The sequence below is a fragment of the Pteropus vampyrus genome, unplaced genomic scaffold (genome assembly GCF_000151845.1).
Source record: "Pteropus vampyrus isolate Shadow unplaced genomic scaffold, Pvam_2.0 Scaffold45, whole genome shotgun sequence".
In the NCBI taxonomy this organism is placed as follows: Eukaryota; Metazoa; Chordata; class Mammalia; order Chiroptera; family Pteropodidae; genus Pteropus; species Pteropus vampyrus.
The window spans coordinates 7435714-7457893 of NW_011888826.1; the positions used below are offsets into that span (position 1 = coordinate 7435714).

General features: G+C 41.3%; 2 protein-coding genes across 2 annotated transcripts in view; one reads left to right on the forward strand and one right to left on the reverse strand.

The window, feature by feature from the left end:
- CLVS1 (clavesin 1) overlaps positions 1-14247 on the forward strand; it is a 136327-nt gene extending 122080 nt beyond the window's left edge. The window contains exon 5 of the mRNA XM_011359195.2: positions 13323-14247. Coding sequence (XP_011357497.1) covers positions 13323-13410 — 88 coding nt within the window. The 3' untranslated portion in view covers positions 13411-14247. The remainder of the gene's footprint in view (positions 1-13322) is intronic.
- An 849-nt stretch (positions 14248-15096) lies between these two features.
- ASPH (aspartate beta-hydroxylase) overlaps positions 15097-22180 on the reverse strand; it is a 187196-nt gene continuing 180112 nt past the window's right edge. The window contains exon 27 of the mRNA XM_023530068.1: positions 15097-17383. Coding sequence (XP_023385836.1) covers positions 17233-17383 — 151 coding nt within the window. The 3' untranslated portion in view covers positions 15097-17232. The remainder of the gene's footprint in view (positions 17384-22180) is intronic.

The following is a 22180-nucleotide window of genomic DNA, read 5'->3' on the forward strand; positions in this document are numbered from 1 at the left end:
TTCGTAACAAATGACCCACAGTCTCTGCTGCCCCTTAAATTGTCTCACAGCTGGTTTCTAACTCAAACAGGAGTGAACTTCTCAGTTTGGGGACGTCATTTCTACTCAGGCAGGTAATGCTTGAGATGTTATTGCTTCTAGAAGCAAAGACCTCTTTGAGTAAGTCATAAATGCCCGATGTTTTATGTAGGTTATTGGATACTGGTGTATTTCATGGATGCTGACAGAAATTTGTTAACTTTTCTTAAAGAACGAAGACAAATAGCTGCTTAGCTTCATCATTACTTGTGCGTCTGGCTGAGACAGATATCCTGCTTTTATGTGGTTTTCTCTTCTGTGGCAGAAATGAAGGGGCCATCTTCTTACAAGCGCATCCTATATAGCGATGCAGCTTTAGGGCGAAAAGAAAGCTATACAATGAACTTGGTCAGTAAGAAAATGAATGGAGCTAAAGAACGACATGACGAATCGTGAGATAAAGAGTTCTGAGTTCCTGGCAAAGCAGAAGTAGGGTTGAATTAGAGGGAAAGGAACAGATGTGGGCGAACTGACGGGGCGCAGTTTCCAACGCAGACTGATTACTCACAGTGTATGTTCTGAGACAGATTCCTGTTTGCCGAAGCACCGTGGTCAGATGCAACGACTTGGAAAGGGAGCTGTGGTCAGGCAAGAAAAACAAAGGACATTTCTTTCTTGTGAACATATTGCTCTTGGCAAGCAAACATCTTGCTCGATTCCAGTAAAGCTGTGTGTCCGAGAGCTAGCCAACAATGTCTCTCTCTTCTACGTTTTAGTGATCATAAAGATGAAAACAAATATTTGACATAACACGTGATTTAAAAAAATCTCTTTGCAGCGTCATTCTTAAAAATGATGTGCATGCAGACTTACGATTCCTCTAAAAAGGTTTAGGCAAGCCTTGTTGTAGGTATCGTTGGGCTTAATGTGTCCAAACTGTGCTGCTTGAGTTTTTTGTCAAGGCCATAAATGAGCATCGCTGGGCTTCCAGCATCTCTCTTTACAGTCTCACTTGGGGTGCCTGTGTTCCTGTTACGAGGGTGATCAACCCAGTAAGCTCGGCTTCGCTTTGCTCCGCTGCTCTTCAGGATGGGCCCCTGGGGTGCCTTGTGCCCGTCACCACATCCTAATACTTGCTTGCTTGCTTCCACTGTGAGACTTTGAGGTGGTGGCTACACTTTCTTTTTCTCTCTATTTGTCTTTATTTCCCAATTTTACTAGATGTGGGTTCTGGTCACTTTCTTCTACTGATTTTTTCTTTTAGTTATGTGACCTTGGCAAGCCATTTAACCTCCTGGAGTCTTGGCTTCCTCGAAAATAAAGTAGATGTCAGCCCAGGGGATCATTGTCAGTCAAATGACAGCAGTGCCAGAAAGTATACCACAAAGCGCTAAAGAACGATAAATGTTGTGCATAAGAATCCTCATTTTGTTAGAGTTTTGATTTCTTTCCCAGTGGAAGTTTCTCCTGAATGATGAAAATCCCCTGCCAGAGAAGCAGGCAGTGATTAGGCTTGGTGGCTCGGAGGCAAACGCCTTGAATTTCTGGTTAGTAGTCAGGCTTCCATTGGCCGTTTCTCTCTTCTTCGCCTTAATTTATGCACAGGGCCAGTATCGGGTCTTTCATATCCTTGGAGCCCTCCACCCAAAAAGTGGCCAGGCACAGTGAGTGCAGGGCATAGAAGGCAAAGCCAAAGCAAAGGAAGAATTAGCAATGCAGCCCCCCTTGCCTCATACGAATACATGAGCTTATGAAAAAGCTCACTCTGTCCCTTAATGAGAAGAATGACTTGGAGTAGGTGAGAGTAAGGGCAGGGAGACCATCTGGGGATGCTGCAGTAGTGCAGGCAAGAGATCACGGTAGTGGGACTGGGTGGTGAGAATGAAGGGAGGGAGAAGAGAGACTCAGAAATATTCAGTGAGAAGAATCAATAAGACCTGGTGATCAAGTGGTTATGGGGAATAAAGACAAGAGGTTTCAGGAATGGATGGAAGTACTGGCATGTGTCACTGGATGAAGAGCAATCCCGTTTCCCAAAGCAGGGAACTTGGAGGAGGGGCTCGCTGGGAAAAAGGTCAAGAGTACTGACCACTCCATCTTTCCTGAAACTCTCACTCCAGCCCCTTGGCTTCGGGTCACCACATCTGGCGCACCGCCTACCACTTTGCAGACTCACTCTGGAGCTGTCCTCCATTCCAATGGCTTGCATTTCTTTTTTACACCTGTGAGCTCCTAATTCATGACCATTCCAGAATTCTCATCTGAGCTGTAGAACCATATGTGCAACTGCCTGGGTGAGCTCTGATGCTAACCAGGTCCAAACTGAACTCATATCCTTCTCCCCAATCTTGTTGATTCTACCTACTAAATACAGATCTGAATGCATTATTGTAAAATGTGACTTTTGTGTTATTTTGAAAACCAACCAGTACTTTTAATTGGAACCCAGGTGAAACAGTGATCCAAATTGAATCACAGTAATCTTTCATCTTGGTGGAGATGCGCCTCAGTAAAACAGCATGACCCCCTTCCCCAAGGCCCCCCCCCCATCACATTGCACTGATTTATTTGCTTCCTAATATTTCCCACTGTCCAGAACTTTCCATTTGCTTCTGTGTTCATTGTTACTGTCAGCCCCTATGAGCTCTGCAATCGGTGGCTCGTCTGATTGATTCAGCCCTGTGGCCCAGACCTAGACTAATGCCCAGCTTTTCTCAGACACAATTCTAACGATGCAGGGGTATTTCCTACCCTTACCTGTGTGTGAGCTATGGACTTGACTGCTGAGTCTTTGGTGTACTACTCTCTGGAATGAGTGTATAAACAGCTGCCAGATGTGACAGACAGGTGTTTTTATACTAGTTTCTGTTGCTTTTATATGAATGAATAGCTTGTGGGCAGAGTTTCTTCCTTCCCCATTTAGCGTATAGTATGTGCTCAAAACGTTAGAAAGAATTTATTGCGCGACATGAACACTGACTAATTGCGAAGTGGGAATGCAGGATAATGTTTATTTCCCAATTGTGAATTTCCAAAAATGTTTTCCTATCCCCAGAATATTTTCTGGATACAAAGACAGATTTTCCTAAATGGAGGGCTATTCTCTAGTAATAAATTAGGCATTTTATAAATCCTTTTAACTCTTTAAGATAGTGACTAAGCCAGTGAACCAAATCAGGCATTTGTTTTGAATGAGCCACACCTGACAAATCCCTACAGCTTTTCTGATGTAGACAAATCCTCACAGCTCTTCCTTTCAGGTGAACCTAGAAGCCTAGAAGGTTCTCACTGCCCCACCGCTATGTCAACAGGCAGGTCAGCTCTACGGGAATGCTCTGAAAATTTTAATGTGTGTTTAAAGCACTGGAATATTGTTAAAATGCAGACTCTGATTCAGTAGGTCTGGGCCCGAGAATCTGCATTTACAACCAGCTCCGAGGCAGTGCCATGCTGCTAGTCTGGGGACCACACTTCAAGGAACAGGGCCCTAGACAGTAGTGTTTTCCCACATGCCAGACTAGATACAGAAGCTCCCTTGACTCGTTCTGAGGAGTTTTGAAAGTGGAGCCTTTCAGATTTTGAGAATTTTAAAAGATTAATATTTTACAAAAAAAATTTAATAATAGATTTAAAATAGATAAAAGTAGACAGATTATTATCCTCAAGTTATACAATTGCTGAGTCATACAGAGGTTAAATGATTTACCTCAGGTCACACAACTAGTAGATGACAAAATATTGTAAATTCACTTCTCTTCATTCCAAGTCCAACGTTCTTTCTCTTATAGCACATCTGTTCTCATGCTATCTGTGTCTCTTTCCCTCCCTCCCTCCCTCCCTCCCTTCTTTTCTTCCCTCCTTCCACTGAGGTTTATAGAGCATCTTCTTGAGCATTTACCTTTGCTCGGCTGTCTCGGATGAAGTCTGTTTCCATTCCTGCCTACCCCAGTTCTACCATGTCTTTAAGACTCAGCTGAGATGAAACTTCTTCTGTCACACTTTCCTTACAATGTGTTGTCCCCAAACCCCATTCTAAGTGGGGAAGGTACAGACACTCAGAAAGAAAACTAATATTCAGGCTAATCTAGTCATACCAAAGAAGTTCCATTAACATGCTTTCATTTGACTCAAAAAAAAAAAAAAAGACTTCTAAAAGGTAATTTCTATGAAGAGCACTGGCCATCCTTTTCAAACTCTGATGGAATGAGTCATCCTTATTGTCTCAGCCATTGGCAGCTTCTGGCATTTCCCTGCCTGCCTCAGAACACCGTATTCTAGTTCTGCCGAAGCAGCCCCACTGAAGGTGGGCACTGCCAATTTCAGAGGGAGGAGAACAATTAGGAACAATTAGAAGGCTCTGAAACTGACAGCTCTTTGTGCCAGTCTAATTCTAATGAAAAATGACTCCATTCAAAGCAAGTGGTGCAAGCACCTGCTGCCATTCGCTATGTTGCTATTTTCAATTCTGATGAGTAGCAGGGGGGAAAAAAAACTCTCCAGAAATATCTGCATGTTAAAAACATATGACTTTAATACTTTTTCTGACCACATGAGAACAGCTGAATCCATATCGAAGTACATAGAGCAGTGCATTCAATTCCTCAAAACTCTGCAAACCTGGAATGATTTGCAGGAGAATATGGAATGATTGCCAGGAGAGTTGACTGGTTCAGACAGAAATTGAAGACATACAGATCTCTCTCTGATATCCTGGGTTCCTATGAAGGATCTGGGCATAACGCATATTAGATATGACCTTGAATTCTCTCACACTTCAGGTGCAGTAAGGCCACTCTGCTTAAAGGAATTCTTTGGTAAATTGTTCAGTAAAATCAAGAATACTTGTGTAATGCAAATAATCTATTGCTTCATATCTATTTATTTTCTAAGTTTGCAATCTTTTCTTTGGTTTCCTCTCAGAGGGCAGACACTAATCTTTGTTAAGCGTGGGCCGTTCATGCTCAGAAGGTCCTACTCAGGGGAGCGTTAGCAAAATGCTAAACATGTCCAATTTAAACCATTTTTCCTTCGAAGAGCTAGAAGTACTTTATTATATCTTATATCTCTCATAGCCCTGTGAGGAATACGATAACATTCTATTCTCTTTTTACAGATGCAAAACTGTGAATTAGCATAACAAGAATGCATAGTTTCATAAAGAGCAATAAACTTCTTTGTAAATAAATTAAGTAAAATGTCCAATTGCAGCTGCCGGTTCCACGCTGGCCTTCTTCGGCTCCCTGTCTGAACTCCTTCCTCCTCAATTTCAAGTTCCTGGACTGGTCTGTCTTCTGGCAGCTGAACTCCGGCCTCAGTTAAACCTAACCTGCTCCTTTTCTCTGCAGTAATTAACTTTCCATATTGACTGATTGCAGTTCCGTGAAGGAGTTCCCAGGTATCTGGGTGACTTTTGTACATTTAAAAGAAAGAATCTTGAAGCTTTATTAAATACCACTAGTGGTCATTATCGATGAAGGTATGAATGTATAATCTATAATTCTCAGAACACTTTTTTTTCCTGAATGAAGTTTGCCATTTTCTGATTTCATTCACTATGCCTAAATAAAGTTTTAATAAATAATAGATGATTATGTTAACTATTAGGTTCATCAATACTGATTGAAATGTTTCTCTGAGAACTTGAATATCAACAGTTCCTGACATATATGTATATATATATTTATGACCTTTGGTTTCTTACCAGGTTGTAGATTATTTCTAATACAGTATAGCATAGTGTTTAAGAATGTGGATTATATCCTCAGGGTAAAAATGAAAAGAGACACATTTCCTGCCCTCAGGGAACCCATAGTTTAGTGAAGGAACCCTATGCCTAGGTCTAGAAATACTTTCAAAGCCAGTCTTATCTCCAGAAGACACACACGCGCGCACACACACACACACACACACACACAAAATGAAGAATAGAGTCATATTGGGGCTCAGATTCTAGTTTCACAACTAGCAATGGAATCTTGTGCAAAAATAAACTTCTCTATGACTCAGTTTCTTGATCTGCAAAATGGAATTAATAATACCCACCTCGGAAGGTTACTGTGAGGATTAAACAAAGATAATGCAGGCTAAATATTTAGTGCAGAACCTGACTTGTAGTAAGTGTAGTAAGTGTAAGTAAATGGTGGTTATTGTCAGTGATGGTGATGATGATGACGACAATGACAATAATTATAATAACCAGCCATTGTGATGGGAAACTCTCTTGTAGGTGACAATTCTAAAAATATCCAAATAAAGTTGAAATCTTCTTTTCCAAAACATTCTCAAACTGATTTCAGATGTGACAACAAGACTCACTGAGTGCTGACTGGAACTTTTGTGCACACTGGAACACCCTTGGTGGCTGCACATCAGATAAGAGCTACTACTCTATGCAGCAGGAAACTGTGACCTGAGAAGGGGTCATTTCTAGCAATACAATACTTTAAATAAACTGAAACACTTTAACGATGACACGGGAGAGTAGCTATTAAGTTGGACTTGGCAACTTTGAATTCGACATTTAGAAACTTATGGAAGGGAAACTTTTCGATTAGTGAAACTAAATGTACTGGGCACAGACTAACTTCAGGAGAGGCTTGCCATGTCTGGCCCACTTTTGTCATTTTTAGAATTTTTAGGCTTTTCTAGAATGAGTAAAAACGAATGCCGAGGTAGAGAGATAGATACTTAGACTATCTGAGCAAATTAAAGTCTGAATTGTAGAACTTTGAAAAGCGAAGTCTAACTATTTTCAAGAACAAATGGTGATTGTATCCTAGTTTGGTAGAGTTCGGGAAACCTTGAGGCTAAAAGTGTCACCTCATCCCAGGTCAGCCTTTTACAGTTGAAGAATGTGGGATCAGGGAAGCCGAGTGAGGTGCACAGAATCTCCCAGCAAGTTAGTGACACGGATGATGAGGAGAGGCACATAACCCTGCGCCTAGTACACTGCCATCAGTTCACGTCTCAGAGGCCCTTATAATGAACAACCAAAAACATTTGTAGTCATGACATAAAGTCAACGTTAAATTTGTTCTATGTTTAGAAAGAACATTTCTTTTTCTCCAAGTTGTTTAAATTTCTTCCTAAAGTGTTCTCATATTATTTATTCATTTAGAGATTTTTAAAAGTGTATGCTCACCTTCATCTAAATGATAACAAATTAGTGGAGTCTAAACTAATGAAGTTTCCTTCTAGTTAGAATTCAAGCAACAACAGTGACACTCAGAAAACAAGTCTCATGTCCCGTGGGGTTTGTGTGTGTCAGTGTGAGGATTAAATAGGTTAATGTGTAGAAAGAGCTTAGAACAGTGACTATTGGGAGTGACAGATAATAACGTTGTCGAGGCGCTTTAAGGTGACTGGATTTCTAAGTGAGGGTTAGTGTATTTCTCAGAGCTCAGCCACAAGCACGATGGAGTAAATGAGGCTTGAGACCAATACAGTCCAACAGAAATACAGGGTGAGCCGCATATGCGACTTAAAGTTGTCTTGTAGCCACATTATAAAAGTAAAAAAAAAAAAAAAAGTGAAAACTATGTTAATGTTTTATTTAATGCAATGTCTTAAAAACTATAATTTCAAAATATAATTTCAAAAAGTATTAATGAGATATTTTACATTCTTTTTTTATAAAAATCTGGTTTATGCGTTTACAGCCCATCTCAGTTCAGACTGGCCCAGTGTTAAGTCCTCAGTAGTCACGTGTGGTCAGGGCTCCGTGCTGGACAGCGCTGCTCTTGTCCTACTCACTTGTGAGCTGTGAGTTTCACAAAAGCAACCTGCTTCCATCCTTCTGAAGGTGCACGTGCTTCTCTTGCCTTTTCTTGTGATAAGATTGAGTCGTCCATGCCCAAGCTCATCAGTTAAATATAACTACATTATACACTTGAATTTGAGTTATAGTACACATAGGCAAGAGCTGAGTATTTGGCTCACTCTAAAAATAGTTCACTTCGAAAGTAATAGAATATTTTTCTTTGTTTTCTTTATATTTCCAGTTCAATAAATAGTGGCCTTTAGAGAATGAATGGGTAGGGTCTGATTCAAAAGAGGGTTCGACTGAATCACTTTGAAGCTTACAGCTCTGGCTTTCCTCCTGTGACTCTTGGGGATTGCCTGGGGTTGAAGGCAGAGTGCTTGTGCCCTGAGCCGGGGTCTGCATAGCTCAAGCCAGGCAATGGCAGGTTATCAGTAAGAAGAATATGTGGTGACAGCTGTTGAGATAAGGTAGCTAAATAAAGTTTTGGAAATAAACCTCTGACTGAGAACAGAACTTTCAGGCCACTTGTAGGTCTAAGCAGAATGCACTAGCTCATGGTGAATGTTCTCTGTTTTCTTCTTGTTTTCCATGGAATTTACTTGCCTTTGGAATCAGTAAAAATTAAACTGTGGCTATACATATTTGATGATATGAAGTGGGGAAAAGTTCCAAATTTTGGAGAGGAAAAGAGGAAGGGAGAAGGTAGAAAGGGAGAGAGAATGGCAGAGAAGGAGGGAGGGTGAGAGGGAGGGGAGAAAGTGAGAGAAAGGATAGGAGAGATAGAGACAAAGAGAACAAAATGTGGCTGCCGTGGCCAGAGTGAAGGCTTTGCTAGGGTGGTCTGCCACACCACTGAGACAATTATGGCTGAAATAGCTCAAATGACTCCCCTGCCTGCCCTTGGGATTAAGTTGGCTTTCAGTGTGGGAAAGAGGACTCAAGAGAAAAGTCTGAAATGTTTATTTTAGCAGAAGTGTTAAGCTTCTTGTGAGAAGGCAAAGCCCCTAAACGGGGGAGATTATCACCAAGAGTGATCTGGACAACAGTTTCAAGGCAAGTGGCTCCTCCGTGGGTAACACACTAAATACACAATTCCCAAGCTCTCTGTTTACAAGTGGCGGAGACATTTTTTATCAGCGAGCAGCCGAACAGTCTTCCCAGAGGTTGCTTTGACTCAGCTAAATAAACTGAGGGCAAGATTGAAGGAGGGCGTTTCTCTTGGCTTCATTTATTTGTACTAGATTTTTATAAAAGTGATATTTGCTTTATGCTTTTCCAGTATAGTTCAAATACTTCACAATATAGTGTTACTTATATATAATGTTCATCGTGTGACCAGGTAAATGAAACTGCGTCTTGCTGAAAGTAGACAGGGTACGGTCATCCTCTCCATCAGGGAAGATGCAGACAACAAAAATTGTTTGGTTCTGCACGCTCAGTCAGTCCCTCAGACTTGTTCAGCTGTTACCTGCCACTCACCCGAGACAGTTAACCGGCTGAGATAAGACGGCCTGCGTTCCGTGTCTCTGCTGTCACGACAGTCTCTGAAAGAAATCACTAGATCCAAATTGACCCCAAGTGGAAGTGTCACCTTGATGCAGAACAGGGCAGATTTCCCTGAGTGGCCCTGCACTGAGAGAGAAAGGATTTTTGACTGAAGGCAGGAAGGAATTTAAGTGCAAGGCAGAGTCAGAGTCAAAAGGAAAGTTTATCAGAGAAGGGGTAACACTCCACAGACAGAGTGAGGTCTCCTCTCAGACGCAGAGAGTGAGAGAGCCTGAGGAGACTCAGAGGGACAGATAGGGAAAAAGGCAGTGAGAGGGACCCCAAGTGTTGGAGGATGCAGCTTATATATCATTCTTAGTTTCTATGAATTACAGTTTTAAGACTTTGTTTACCTATTTCCTTTGATGGTATGGACATACGGTGTGAAACGTAAGAATATGTAGCGTGAAAGGCCTGCTGGCAATTCCTAGCCTTTGATCTATAGGTTCCTGTGGTTTCAGCCACAGGGAAAGACTGATTTTATTTTGCGTAGGGCAGCCACTTAAGGACTCCGCTTTCCCTTCACGGTGTGGGGAGATGGTTTGTTAGTAGTCCCAGCAGAAATCTTCCTTCTTTCTGCACGTTTCTCGTGGTCTGGCCATCAGCATACTACGTCTCTGAACACAGCTCGATTTAACATTTATTTCTCTTGTCTCCTCCCTGCGTTAACCTGAATGGGACAATGAATGATGTCACTGTGAATGACAGCTTTTCCCTTTCTTCCTTTCCTTCTAGAGGTAATGCCTCCCCTCCCCCAAACAGCTTCTCCTGGGTTCCTATCATAGTAACCTGTTTGTGGGTCTATGGCTGGGTAACTGAAGCAATATTTCCATAAAAGAATGAAGGTTTCTGAACATTGGCATATAGCAAGAAATGCTCACAAATATTTCTGACCACGAATGAGTATAAATAAATGACTTTGAAAATTCAGTAGTTGAGAATCTGTCGACTTTTTTCTAGTGGCTCCCAAAATAGGGTCAGGATAGTTTAAAAACAAATCCAATACTCACTAAAACCACAATGATTTGGATGGTTAACACATTTCAAGATCCAAAAGGATGGAGCTAGGATGAAAATAAGAGCCAAATTGAAAAGGATAAAATTTAATACTCAACCATGCACCTTCAAGATGGGAGAGCGAGCAATGGCTTCAGAGCAGCCTGTGTAAATAGAGCTGAAATTTCCCTCGGCTGTGTTATGAGTGCCAGAAAGGCAGATGCAATGTTAGGCACATTTTCTATGCTTCAACAGAAGCATACAAAAAAAAAAAAGAAAAAAAGAAAAAAAGGAAGCAATTAATTTCATTCTATCTTGAGGTGATGCCCTGTGGGCAACCCATTGAAAAGAAGCAGGAGAGAGCCAGAGTGGTCAGTTTTAGGAACCTTGGCACAGTGGAGTCTGATGAGCCTTGGTGAGGGCAGAGAGAGGGCTGGAGTGCACTAGATAAATACCGAAGGGCTGTTTTGTGGACCAGGTGGATTATATGTACTCTGGTGGCTCCAGAAGACAGAAATGGTATGTAGATGTTACAAAAAGACAGGTTTTAGTTTAATGTAAAGAAAAACTTTCTAGCAGACTTGCCCCTCTAGGGACGTGGAGGAGTGGGTTTCTCAAGTTGAATATATAGAGGAAGAGGCTGCATGGCCCCCCTACTGAATAGTTCTTATTGGGTTAATCTAGATAAAGGTCCCTTTGGACTCTGTGACTGTGATCCACTTAATGTGTTGTGAAATAAAGCCAAGTTACACGAAAGCAGAGAAATGCAGTGTAAGGTCTGTAAGGTAGAGTGGCCATCGCTGTCCGCCATTTTCACCAGGGCCTATGGGCAAAGCAGTTAGGCAGCTGTCCGAGGTGCTGGAGGCCGTTCTTTATGTGGGTGGTTGTGTTCCTCTGGTTTTCATATTTATTTGTGTTTGTTTTGTCTTCTGAGTTTTCGGCTTTCTCGTTCCTTTTATAAATCTATTAACACTCCCCCAACAACAGGTCCTTAATTAGAGAGAAATGCATAGAAAATGAGTAAAAGAGCTGAGCTAAGTTACTACCTGGGGCTTCCTCTTCCCTGAGAAGTAAATGAATCCATTTCACTTTCCCAGTTAGGCGTGTGGCATCTAAAGTTGGACCATTTGACTGGATTGATACTTGGAGTAGAACTCTGCCCCCCCATTGTTCTGAGACAATTGTATGGATTTGCCTCTTTGCCTCTTTGTTTTCTACAGTACATGCATATCCTGTAGATAAGAATCATAGGCCAGAAAATTATTTTTACAGTGAGGTGGAAGGAACACTAAATATTTCAGCTAAACAGCTCTGCAGCTTCAGGTACATACAGAAATATGAGGGTGATAGACCTGTCCTGTTCTCCACTCTCTATTTGTGTCACGTTTTCTATGCTCCTTGATTTTTTTGTTTGTTTGTTTGTTTTTTGGTCCCTTAGTGTTTTTCCCCATGTATAAAATGAAAACAGTAATAGCACCACTCCTTAGGGTTGTGAAAACAAGTTAATATATTTAAAGTTATAATACATCACAAATATTAGTGTTACATATTGTTTGGGGCCCTCAAGACCACCATCAGGTCTGACAATTTGTGGAAGGACTCACAGGACCCAGAAAAGTTGTCATACTCACAGTTATGGTTTGTTACAGCAAAAGAGTACAGATTAAAATCAGTAAAGGAAAAGGGTGCATTAGGTAGAGTCCTGGTGCACTGGGCCAGCTGCAAGCTTCCCGTTATCCTCTCCGTGGAGTCACACAGACAGAGCTTAATTCTCCCAGCAATGATGTGTGACATGTGCAAAGTGTCACCAACCAATGAAACTCACCCATGCCTTGGTGTCCAGGGTTTTTATTCGGGGGGCAGGTGGGGGGTGGTGCAGGGCAGAGGGGTGAGCCAATTAGGCATAAAGACTTAGCTACTCAAGTCTTCAGCTCCTCTCCTTCCCCTTCCCCCAGCATGAGGTCAGACTGATATGAACTGATACAGCCCCAAAACACGCAGTCAGTATAAATCACACTGTTAGCATACTATATGGCATGGCCCAAGGTCTCAGGTATACACAGACACTTTTATCGGGCAGGATACCCCAAGGGTTTAGAGGAGTCAGCAAGGGAGGATCCTGAGACCTTCAGAATAGAAAGGGCCTGGGCAGCTCAGGTTGTACATTTTGTTTGCTTGTTTTAACAATCTAGTTCAATTTTTTTTTTAATGTTTTGAGTAATTTTTTTAGTATGTGAACATTTATTGAATGTCTTCTGTGTGCCTAGCTCTAACAACTTTCTCTTTATAAACTGAAAAATAATTTCAGTTTCAATCCATGTTATAAACGTAGGAAAGAAATGGTTATTATACCAATATGAAAGGACACAGCAGAAACTAGAGATCACTACTATTATCACAATAATGGTAACAGAGTGCTCCATAACTATTAAGTACAATTACGTGTCAAATACTTTATGTATGTTTTTAGTTGGAGTCCTTATCAACAACTGTGGGAAGTAGGTAATAGTTCAATTTTACAGATGAGAGAATAAAAGTCCAGAAAGTTTTAAGAACTCCTCAGCCAGCCAGGAAGAGGTAGGGTCCGCATTTACCATCTGACTGAACATCACTCATGATCATTTCCTATGACCTTGAGAAACAAAGGGTCTAAAAAGTATTTTGAAACATTAAAAATTCAACAAAATTTATTTGACTTTACACATCTCAAGAGCCACAGAATGTTCAGACATGGGGGCAGGGCAGTAGCTAAAACACGTGTTCATCAGCAGATGAGATTTCTGCCAAGGAGATTCAAGATGCCTCTCCCCATAAAAACAGGGTATGAAGGACACTAAAGCAAGGAAAACGGGGCTACAAAGGGGGAGAAATGATGTGGCTATTTTGAGTGTGTTGATTAATAAGGAGAATGTAAAATCTGAATGCTCTTCAAGGTTCCAAAGTTGCCACCACAATGAAATGTTTGTAATTGTGTCTTTTTCTTTCTGTTCCCTATTATTAGATCTCAGTCAGTGGTAGAAGCTGGGACCCTGAAACATGAGGAGAAGGGCGAGAATGAGAACACTCAGCCACTCCTGGCTCTGGACTGAACCCCGAGTCACCCCACGCTCCTGCACATCGCCAGCCTTCAGTGGCATCAGCCACCTGGGAAGCACGGGCGCACCGACTCACACAGACACGTGCATTCGGCTTGACACAAGACCCTTCACTCCCGCCACCCAGCAATGACTGTCACCAGCCACTGGTCAGAGCAGCCAAAGTGGAACAAAGACCTGAGAGATGTTTTTGTTTTTGTTTTTTTTTTCCTTCTTCAGCAAGGGGATTGGAGGATGAAGCAAGGCAGTTATGAAGCAAGGCAGGATTCTCCCTCCCCCCATAATTATAGTATTCAATGAATTGAAGAGAAAAACTAAATCTGATCCACACACTGCATTAGGACAAAGATTCTTCTGAGGCATCACGCAGAGACCCTCTCCAGTTTTTGCAGTTTAAGATTAAGTGCTTTTCCAAGTAGATACATCAGAATTAAAATGTGCAGCAGACACGATTGTCAAGTTTAATGTAATGCAAAGCCCTGGGACAACAGTATCTCCAGTAATTTCCATTCTTACTGAATTATTTTCTTTGACCTCATCACCAGCATCAAATTGTTCAGCCTAAGAGCATGTTCTCGGAGGTCGGCTATTTGCAGAGTTTGCTTATTTTGACATCCTGCAAAAATGAGTTTAACGTCACATCTTTTGTCAGGCCGGCAGCTGATTATTATGAGCTGACTTTAAAAGAAAGGCACACAATTTGAAACATGATTATTTCATCTTAGCAATGTGACTTCCCACAGGCTACCTGTGTCTGCAGATGGGGTGGGGGTGGGGGTCCCACTGGAAACACATGTCAGTGACTGATGAATCCACTTAAGTGGCCTCACATGGGTCACTACAGCAGAGAAAAGAGCTGCTAAAGCATTTAACCCCCCACCCTCCTGCAGCCAGTCAAGGGTGTAGAGAAAGGGCTTGGCTGTTGCTGAGTGGGTAGGTATTCGGTCATGGAGGAAGACTCTTAAAGGATGGTTAAATATGCGACTATGGAAAATAAGAGAAGACTGGGAACGCAGGATGAAATGCCAAAGACCGTTTTATTTCTTTGTCTATTCTCCTTAGAAATGGAGCCCCCAACCCCACTATCCATTCAAAGGAAATTAGATAAAAATAAAGATATCGTAGCATATGATATCCTTACTTGTGCCATGTTTCCCAAAACCAGGTGTATGTTTTCATGTATCTCTTATTATTCTCCCAGCCATGTGCATGACATGGGCATTCATTAGTATGACCAGCTGGTGCTCAATGTCAAATAAAAATATTTTAGTTGAAAGTGGATAGTAAAATACAATTTTACATTTTAAGGATTTGGAAGGGTTAATTTGTTAGCCAAAATATTTAAAGGAAAGAGGTGATTCAACTGGCCATAAATCACCCCAATGGATATTATTACTAATCTTAACCATTTATTACATCTCTTTCTCGATGGATCTAGGGTTTTAATTTTTTTTTTCTACTGGTAGAGAATAATAACAAGTAATTTTTGTATTCCAGCCTTGAAATAATATTGAAATAGAATTTAAAATATTTGTAAACCAACTGAATCACAGTATTAAAAAATCAATGCATTTTGTGTAGACATTTCAAATAATGAAATTAACACTGAAACAATTCTACCCATGCAGTGACCGGGACACTTTTCCCATACACCATGACATAGGGAAGAAAGACGAAGAATTAAAGTGAATTAGAAAACCCATTTTATTACTTGGGTTTATAAGACAGTTGTGGAATCCAACTATTTAAAATGCTCTTGGAGGCCATTAATGCCAACCCTTTGCAACAGTAATAATGATTCTGGCTTTTCAATTGGCACTATTTAGAACCCTCCTGTAGTGACCTGATTTTAACTACCATATTATAATTACTAAGTTAAGAGCTAGTTTTTACTCTATTCCATAATTTCATTACATGAATGTAAGATGATGGTACAAAAATGACAACTTATACTTTCAATATCTTAACATGTATGAACATACGAGAACCAAATTTGATAAGTGACATGAATGTTATCACATGAGCAATGAACTGTATTGTCCTTTGTCAGTCATTTCCTTTGTTCAATAAATACTGAAGGACACAGATACCTTTTTTTTATTTTTCAAGAGTTTGCTTTTTTTCCTGCACTTTGGTAATGAATTTTGATATTTTTCCTCACGTACTTCATCAATTTTACTGAGACTTTTGAATATTGGCAAAACAGAAGGGAACACAAAAAGTACTTTGCAAACTCTTCTGGAAGCTAATGTGCTTAAGGACAAGCAGAAGAGGTCCATTTCAATTTTAAAGAACTTTTTTTTTTTTTTTTTTTTTAGAATGAGATAAAGAAAGCATCCTCCTCTGACCTTAAATGGAAAAGAAAGCACAAGTGCTTTTTCTACGTGTGAATGAAATTTGGTAACGTATGTGTCAAGTTTCCATCATTTTTGTTCATACTGGCTTAAAATTCAGTGCACAAATAACATTACATTCTTACAACTAACACTTCTGATTAGTTTTAATTTAGAAAACAAAATTTAATGCGTTAATAATATTCTAAATTAATGACCTGGCCATCTTTGGAAAGAGTAGGCAAGATCATTTTTCAACTGTTATTTCTATGCTGTGGATAATATTAAAGCTACACTATGGATAATAATTGCAATGTTTCAAAGTGATGTTTAAAGGGCAAAGGTTTCTCAAGCCAGGGAGCTGGAAGTGTCTTGTAAACTCTTTCAAATGGGAAAGCAATCTCAGCATCCTACGCTCAGGACAAAAATCCTGGCATTTTGGGTCTTCCACTCTGCCATCCTTCATATTTTTACAAAATTGTGATGGGAATCCTCTCAAAGACTCCGTTACTCACGTGGATCCACAGTAGGCAAAGATGCTCTGGATTCCAACCCTGTCAGCACAAGGATCAGGGGCCAGACGTCCTAGCAGCCACCTACCTACCAGATCCCGAGAGGAAACTTTTACTTGCAGAAATTTTACTTTTTCTTCTCAAGACTTAATCCTTGGCATTTAAAAAATTTTTCATGTAGCATTTTTATAACTCAATATAAAATTCCATGTCCCCTTTTCATGTAAATCTTCCTCTTAGAAACGGTCATTTCGACAGTATCTCCTCCATTCACATAGCGAGGACAGAAATTAAGACACTGGCTTTCGATGAAGAAAGCAAATAGACTCGATGGGTAGGGAACAGTACAGTTCATAGAGACTGGCATAATTATGTCTTTCTTCTTTGTGTAGGAAAATAAAATTGCTTTTTTTCATGAGTGCATTGGACTAAAAATAATTAAAAGAGGGAAGTCTCAGTTCATGAGGGAAGTTGCCATTAAACAGCTAGAAGTAAAGCATTTACACAGCTTGTCGTTAAAATTAACAACAACAACAACAAAAGTGGTATGTGATGACAAAATCATCTAGCTACTCTAGAAAAATATAATTGCATAGAAAAATTACAAGCCAAAGCAATCTATTCACAGTTTCTACATATATTCTCACTGTATGTACACTGATTTAGCCTATTCTTAATGGAAAAAATATCTTTGGCTGGCAAGGTAGAAGCTATCATGTATTCACCTGAAATATGGGCACCAGATTGGTGCCGTCATGGGAAGAAATACAGCAGGGTATTTCCTAAGTGAATTGCAGTGAGGCAAATATTCCCTTTTAGTGTCTTCTAACCCTAAGAGGAGATTTAGAAATTTTCAGGCCGAAAATCAAGGGAATTAAGGGCCTTGGTGTTTGAATTCCCAGCCCCGCACCCAAGGAGACAGAACCAGAAAGGCGGCCTTTCTCCCGCGTGTCCTGAGACCGTATGACATGCTAAATTGCAGGAAGGCTACGTCTCTGCTGGGGTGTCAGCTCTGGGTGCCACACATCCACGATGAATATCAGCCGGAAAGACGTGGCGTCCTGCCACACCTCGTGCTCAAAGGAGTCGTCAAAGATGAGCACCTTGCCTTCTTCCCATGTCCTGGAAGAGAAGAACATGGATTCTTATGATTCTGATGCCTGAGGATTGACTCACGTCTGTGCGCAGAAAGGCACCATCAGGATAACCTGCGCGATGTGACTGGGTAACTGGCCCGCCAAGCCAGGACTTCTTCTTCCCTTGGTGACTAAGAAAGGACATCAATTTTCAATGCTCAGCGCGGAAGATGTACAAAGGGCAGGAGGCTGGTGGTAAGGGCATCCTTACTCTTGATAGAAACCTAGGCAAAGCTTGTTTGGTTGGGCGAGCATTCAGGAGACATAGATAGACTCAAAGAAATGACAGAGTATGTATGCATTACCATGCAACACCAATCTTGAAAAGAAAGGCAAAGCTAAGAAAAGAAAAGAAAATGACAAGAAGAAAGAAGTGAAACGATCCGTGGCTCCCACAGTGGGGTGGTCATTTTCTAGGTCTTAGCGTCGTCTGTGGGATTGCGCGATGTTAATGGTGCCACTGACAAGCCTACAATATAGGCAGGAGGTGAGGGGGGGAGTGTGCTCAAAAGGGACAAGCAGTCCATGTGCATCCACAGCAGTGAAAGGTGGAAGCAACTCAAGTGACCACAGGCAGATGAATGAATAAGCAAAACACGATATACACTCACAGTGAAATACGACTCAGCCTTAAAAAACAAGAGAATTGTCACACATGCTACAACATGGATGAACCTTTAGGAATGTGAATGCTATGTGAAATAAACCAGTCACACAAGGACAAACATTGTATGAGTCCACTTATACGCCATATTTAGAGAGGTCAAATTCTTACAGACGGAAAGAACAATGGTGAGCTGTTGTTCAGTGGGTACGGAGCTTCAGTTTTGCAAGATGAAAAAAGTTCTGTGGATGGGTGGTGACGGGAGTGGAACACGACTGGACGTAATGTCCCAAACTGTACAGTTAAAAATAATTAAGATAAAAAATTTTATGTTATGTGTAGGTTACTATAATTAAGTAAAAAAGGGGAAAGGCAAAGGGGACTGTGTCGTAGACGAGAAAGGGGGAGAGAAGCCACATGGCATGGTGAAAATGTCATGGATTTCGAAAGGCAGCAGATTTTACTGCCTCGTGGCCGCCATTTATGAGCACGTGACCCAGGGAGAGTTACTCAGCGTGTTTGAGCCTTTATATTGTCACTGGCGTAGTTGATGTGAGGGTTAGCCAATGCTTGGCACATAGCAGATATTCAACTGATGGCAGAGAATATAAAACAGAAGAAGAAGAAACATATTTTAAAAATAGGAAAAAGGTACAAGGTAGAGGCGATGATGTTGGGAAGGGGCATAACATTTCCAGAAATAACCTTGGCATCAGTCCCCATGATTTAGCCTTCATTTGAAAAAACTGAACTCTTCCAAGGGAATGAGATATAGAAATACTTAAGAGAATCTCTGAAATATACTTTGTGCTGCAATGACAAGTGATTCGCAGTATTTTTTTTTTCAAGAGAGAGAATGTGGAACTTGCTTAAAATACTAGAAGCAATTAAAATAACTAACTAGAAAGTTCTAAGTTGCACAAAGTAACATTTTTTCACTAGATTCTGATAGGTATAAGATAGCTAAATATTTAGAAATGCTTTAAGGGAGAAAAATCTCGAACATACCATTTATTAATTTAAATTCCTTGTACACTGGGACAAGCTTTCATCCCAGAAACACAATGGCTCATTTATGGAACACCAGTTCCTGGGAGGATGGAACTTTAGTTACTACTGGTTTGTGGCTTTTCAGATATTTTAAGTCCAATATGGACTATTATAAACCATTGATTAAACAATTTTTTTTTTTAAATGAAAAATCTAAGAGGTATTCCAAAGGGCTGGATTCTTTCAGGGCCATAAAACTCATGGGAAAGTGTTTCCTATTAGACTTCCATTTGCCCTTCCATTTTCTTTCATACATTTCCCCAGAAAACAGCAAAGATACTCAATTACTGGCTATAGATTCTTAAATGTAGATTTCTTTTTGAATACTTAAAAAATGGCGTTTTTCAATCTCCTATCAGAGCTCGGTGACTAAGAACAACTTTAATTAAGAGGGGAACATAAGGGGGCAGCAGAATCCAAGTGACGCACAGACCGAAACGAGTTGGAGTTAATGGGGGATGTATCACCTGCCTGGGAGAAGATGAGGGTCTCCACAACAGAAAGAGAAAGGGCACAAGGATGTCAAAGGTCCTTGGCTCTCTCCTGAATAAGAAACAAGACTCCCACTGCAATGCAAAGACAGTTTTCAGGCCACTTGCTTTGTGAGCAAAGCTCCCCCAAATATGATTACATTATACTCAAGTGACATGCGAAGAGCTTTCGGAGAAAAGACCTCCAGAGAAGCCTTTGAAGGAAGTCTTCCCAAAGGCGCTCACACCACCTTTCTCAAGGGTTCAGAAGAACAGGGCTTGAGGTGGGGAGCTGCACCCCGTCCCTGGATGGTCACCTCGGCTCACTTCTAGAGTTTCTGACCATTATGAGAAGGACGCCTCCTCTCCCTGGTTTGCAAAAAGATACAAGAATATCTGGCCACAAGACACAGCAATATATATAATTCCTCTATTCCTCTATTAACGATAATGATAGACTGTTGTCAGCACATAGCTAATAACTATACTTTGGTCATAATGATACTAGGTGCTTATAGAGTCTCCCACCTAAAAACTTCATAGATCTTGTCCCAGTGACCTTTGCTAAAATGTTCTCAGGTAGGTAAATAACATGGTTCTAATTTTCCAGAACAGGAATCACATGGAAGCAAGTTCAGATGTCTGCAGTGGTACAGTGATTCTGTGGAAGAAGCAGAAAGCCACTAGACTTGCTTTGTTACAGCCCAAACTTTTAGATCATGGTACTAGGGGATGTTCTTAGTGCCTGCAGATGCTGTGCTGAGGCGGCCTGTACGGTATTTAAACTGGCCGAGTGGATATAGGAAAGGGTCACAGAGTTCAGCAACGGGATACTTAATACAGCTCTTATTAATTCCGATCTATGAAAGTTCCTCAGTCTGACGCCACTGGAAATTGAAACACACAGTGGAACTGAAATGTACAACAGCATTATCATCACTTCCCTTCTCTCTCCTCCCAATATATATAGACCGAAAAATCCACACACACTACTTTCTTTCCTTCCATCCATTTATCTATCTATCTATCTATCTATCTATCTATCTATCTATCTATCTATCTATCTATCTAACCTATCCATCTGGACAAAGCATTTTTCTGGAAGCCAGGACACCTGTGTTCTTGTTCTGACTGCGGCTAACTAGCCACATGGCTGTGACAAAGCACTTCACCCGGGGGCCTTGGTTTCTCCGTTTGTGCAATGATAGAGTTGGAAAAGATGGTCTCTAAGGCTCCTTTTTCAGCACCAAAATCCCCTTAATTCTCTGAGCCAAGCTGTTGGTTAGGGCTTCAGTCTTCATATTGTTTCACAGGATATATTTAACAAGCTTTCATCTGAGAAATGGGTACAGCATTTGCTATTTTGTTTAATGTCAAAGTATTAATTTCAGTAAAAGGCGGCTAACTTCACAGAGCCTCTCTTTGAACCTGCTCCACACGTAGGCACCCCAGTTCCTCTCACCACCCCCCGTGGGCACAGCCGTTGCACAGGCTGCCGCAGGGCACCTCTCCTCTCCAAGCAGGTCTGGGATCCAGACTCGGCCCTGCTGTCCACCCCTCGTGCTGCCTCTTTCCGGAGCTTCTGACTTTCTCCTCTTTGTCACCCTGGAGCAGAGAGCTCTGCAACGCAGCTACGAAAGCCAAAAAGGGAGGACAAGGAGAGGGAGGAGGGAGAGGAAAACTGCCCCCTCCCCCCTCCCTCCACAGCTCTAGTTCCAGGGTGGGGCATGGGGAGGAAAAGGAGAAATGTGGCGGGGAGGAGGAAGGGTTGCTATCAGCCATTCTCCTGGCCCTCCCTGCCCCATGGTCTGTACAGGTGCCATTCCTCCACCAGCCCGGGCCCCACCGATGCTCCCTTCCAACCACGCTCCTCTTCCTAACTCCCTAAAGCTCCCCGACCCCGCTCAGCCCTGTCAGAGTGCGCACTCCAGGTTACAGGAAACGCCTCCAATGTGGCAGAAGGGCTTGCTCTTACTCCTTGGAATGTAAGGGACAAAAGTCTCCATGTCTGCAGTAATCAGACAAGAGGACAATAAAAGCTCGAAAATACTGAGCCCTACACAGTACTGTGCAAATACAGTTCTGAGTGCATTTAGATGGATGACTTTGATCCTCGAAATCACATACGGACACACTCTTATTCTTCTCATTTTACAGACGAGGAAATCGAGGTTGAGAGAGATTATGCAAGTTTTCAAAAGTTGCACTTAATATGAGGGAAAGCCAGGATTTGAGCCCAGGTCACGTGACTTCAGTGCTCTTAATTTGCTTTTATGAAGATGCATAATGTTAAAATCTTAAGTAAAAACTCAAGATATATTTCCATAGAAACATTATTATAGTCCCTGGTTCCAGAGTCTAATTAATAAATATCATGAGTTAAAAGCTTCTGGGGGCTGGCCATCATTTAATATTTCCATGGGAAAATGGATTCCGATTTGCCAAGTCCTCAACGATCGGTTCGATGAACAAATGTTTGCACACAATTCATTTGCAATGTAAAAAGTGCCATTCCCTGTGGACGTACGGGTAGGTATCTATCCTTATAAACGGCCCCAAACACACCTGGCTAATCAGAACAGGGGGTAAAACTTTACTGATGTTTTTCATTCACCAAATTTCTCAAGGGAAAGAAAAGAGGTCAAAATGTTACCATTCA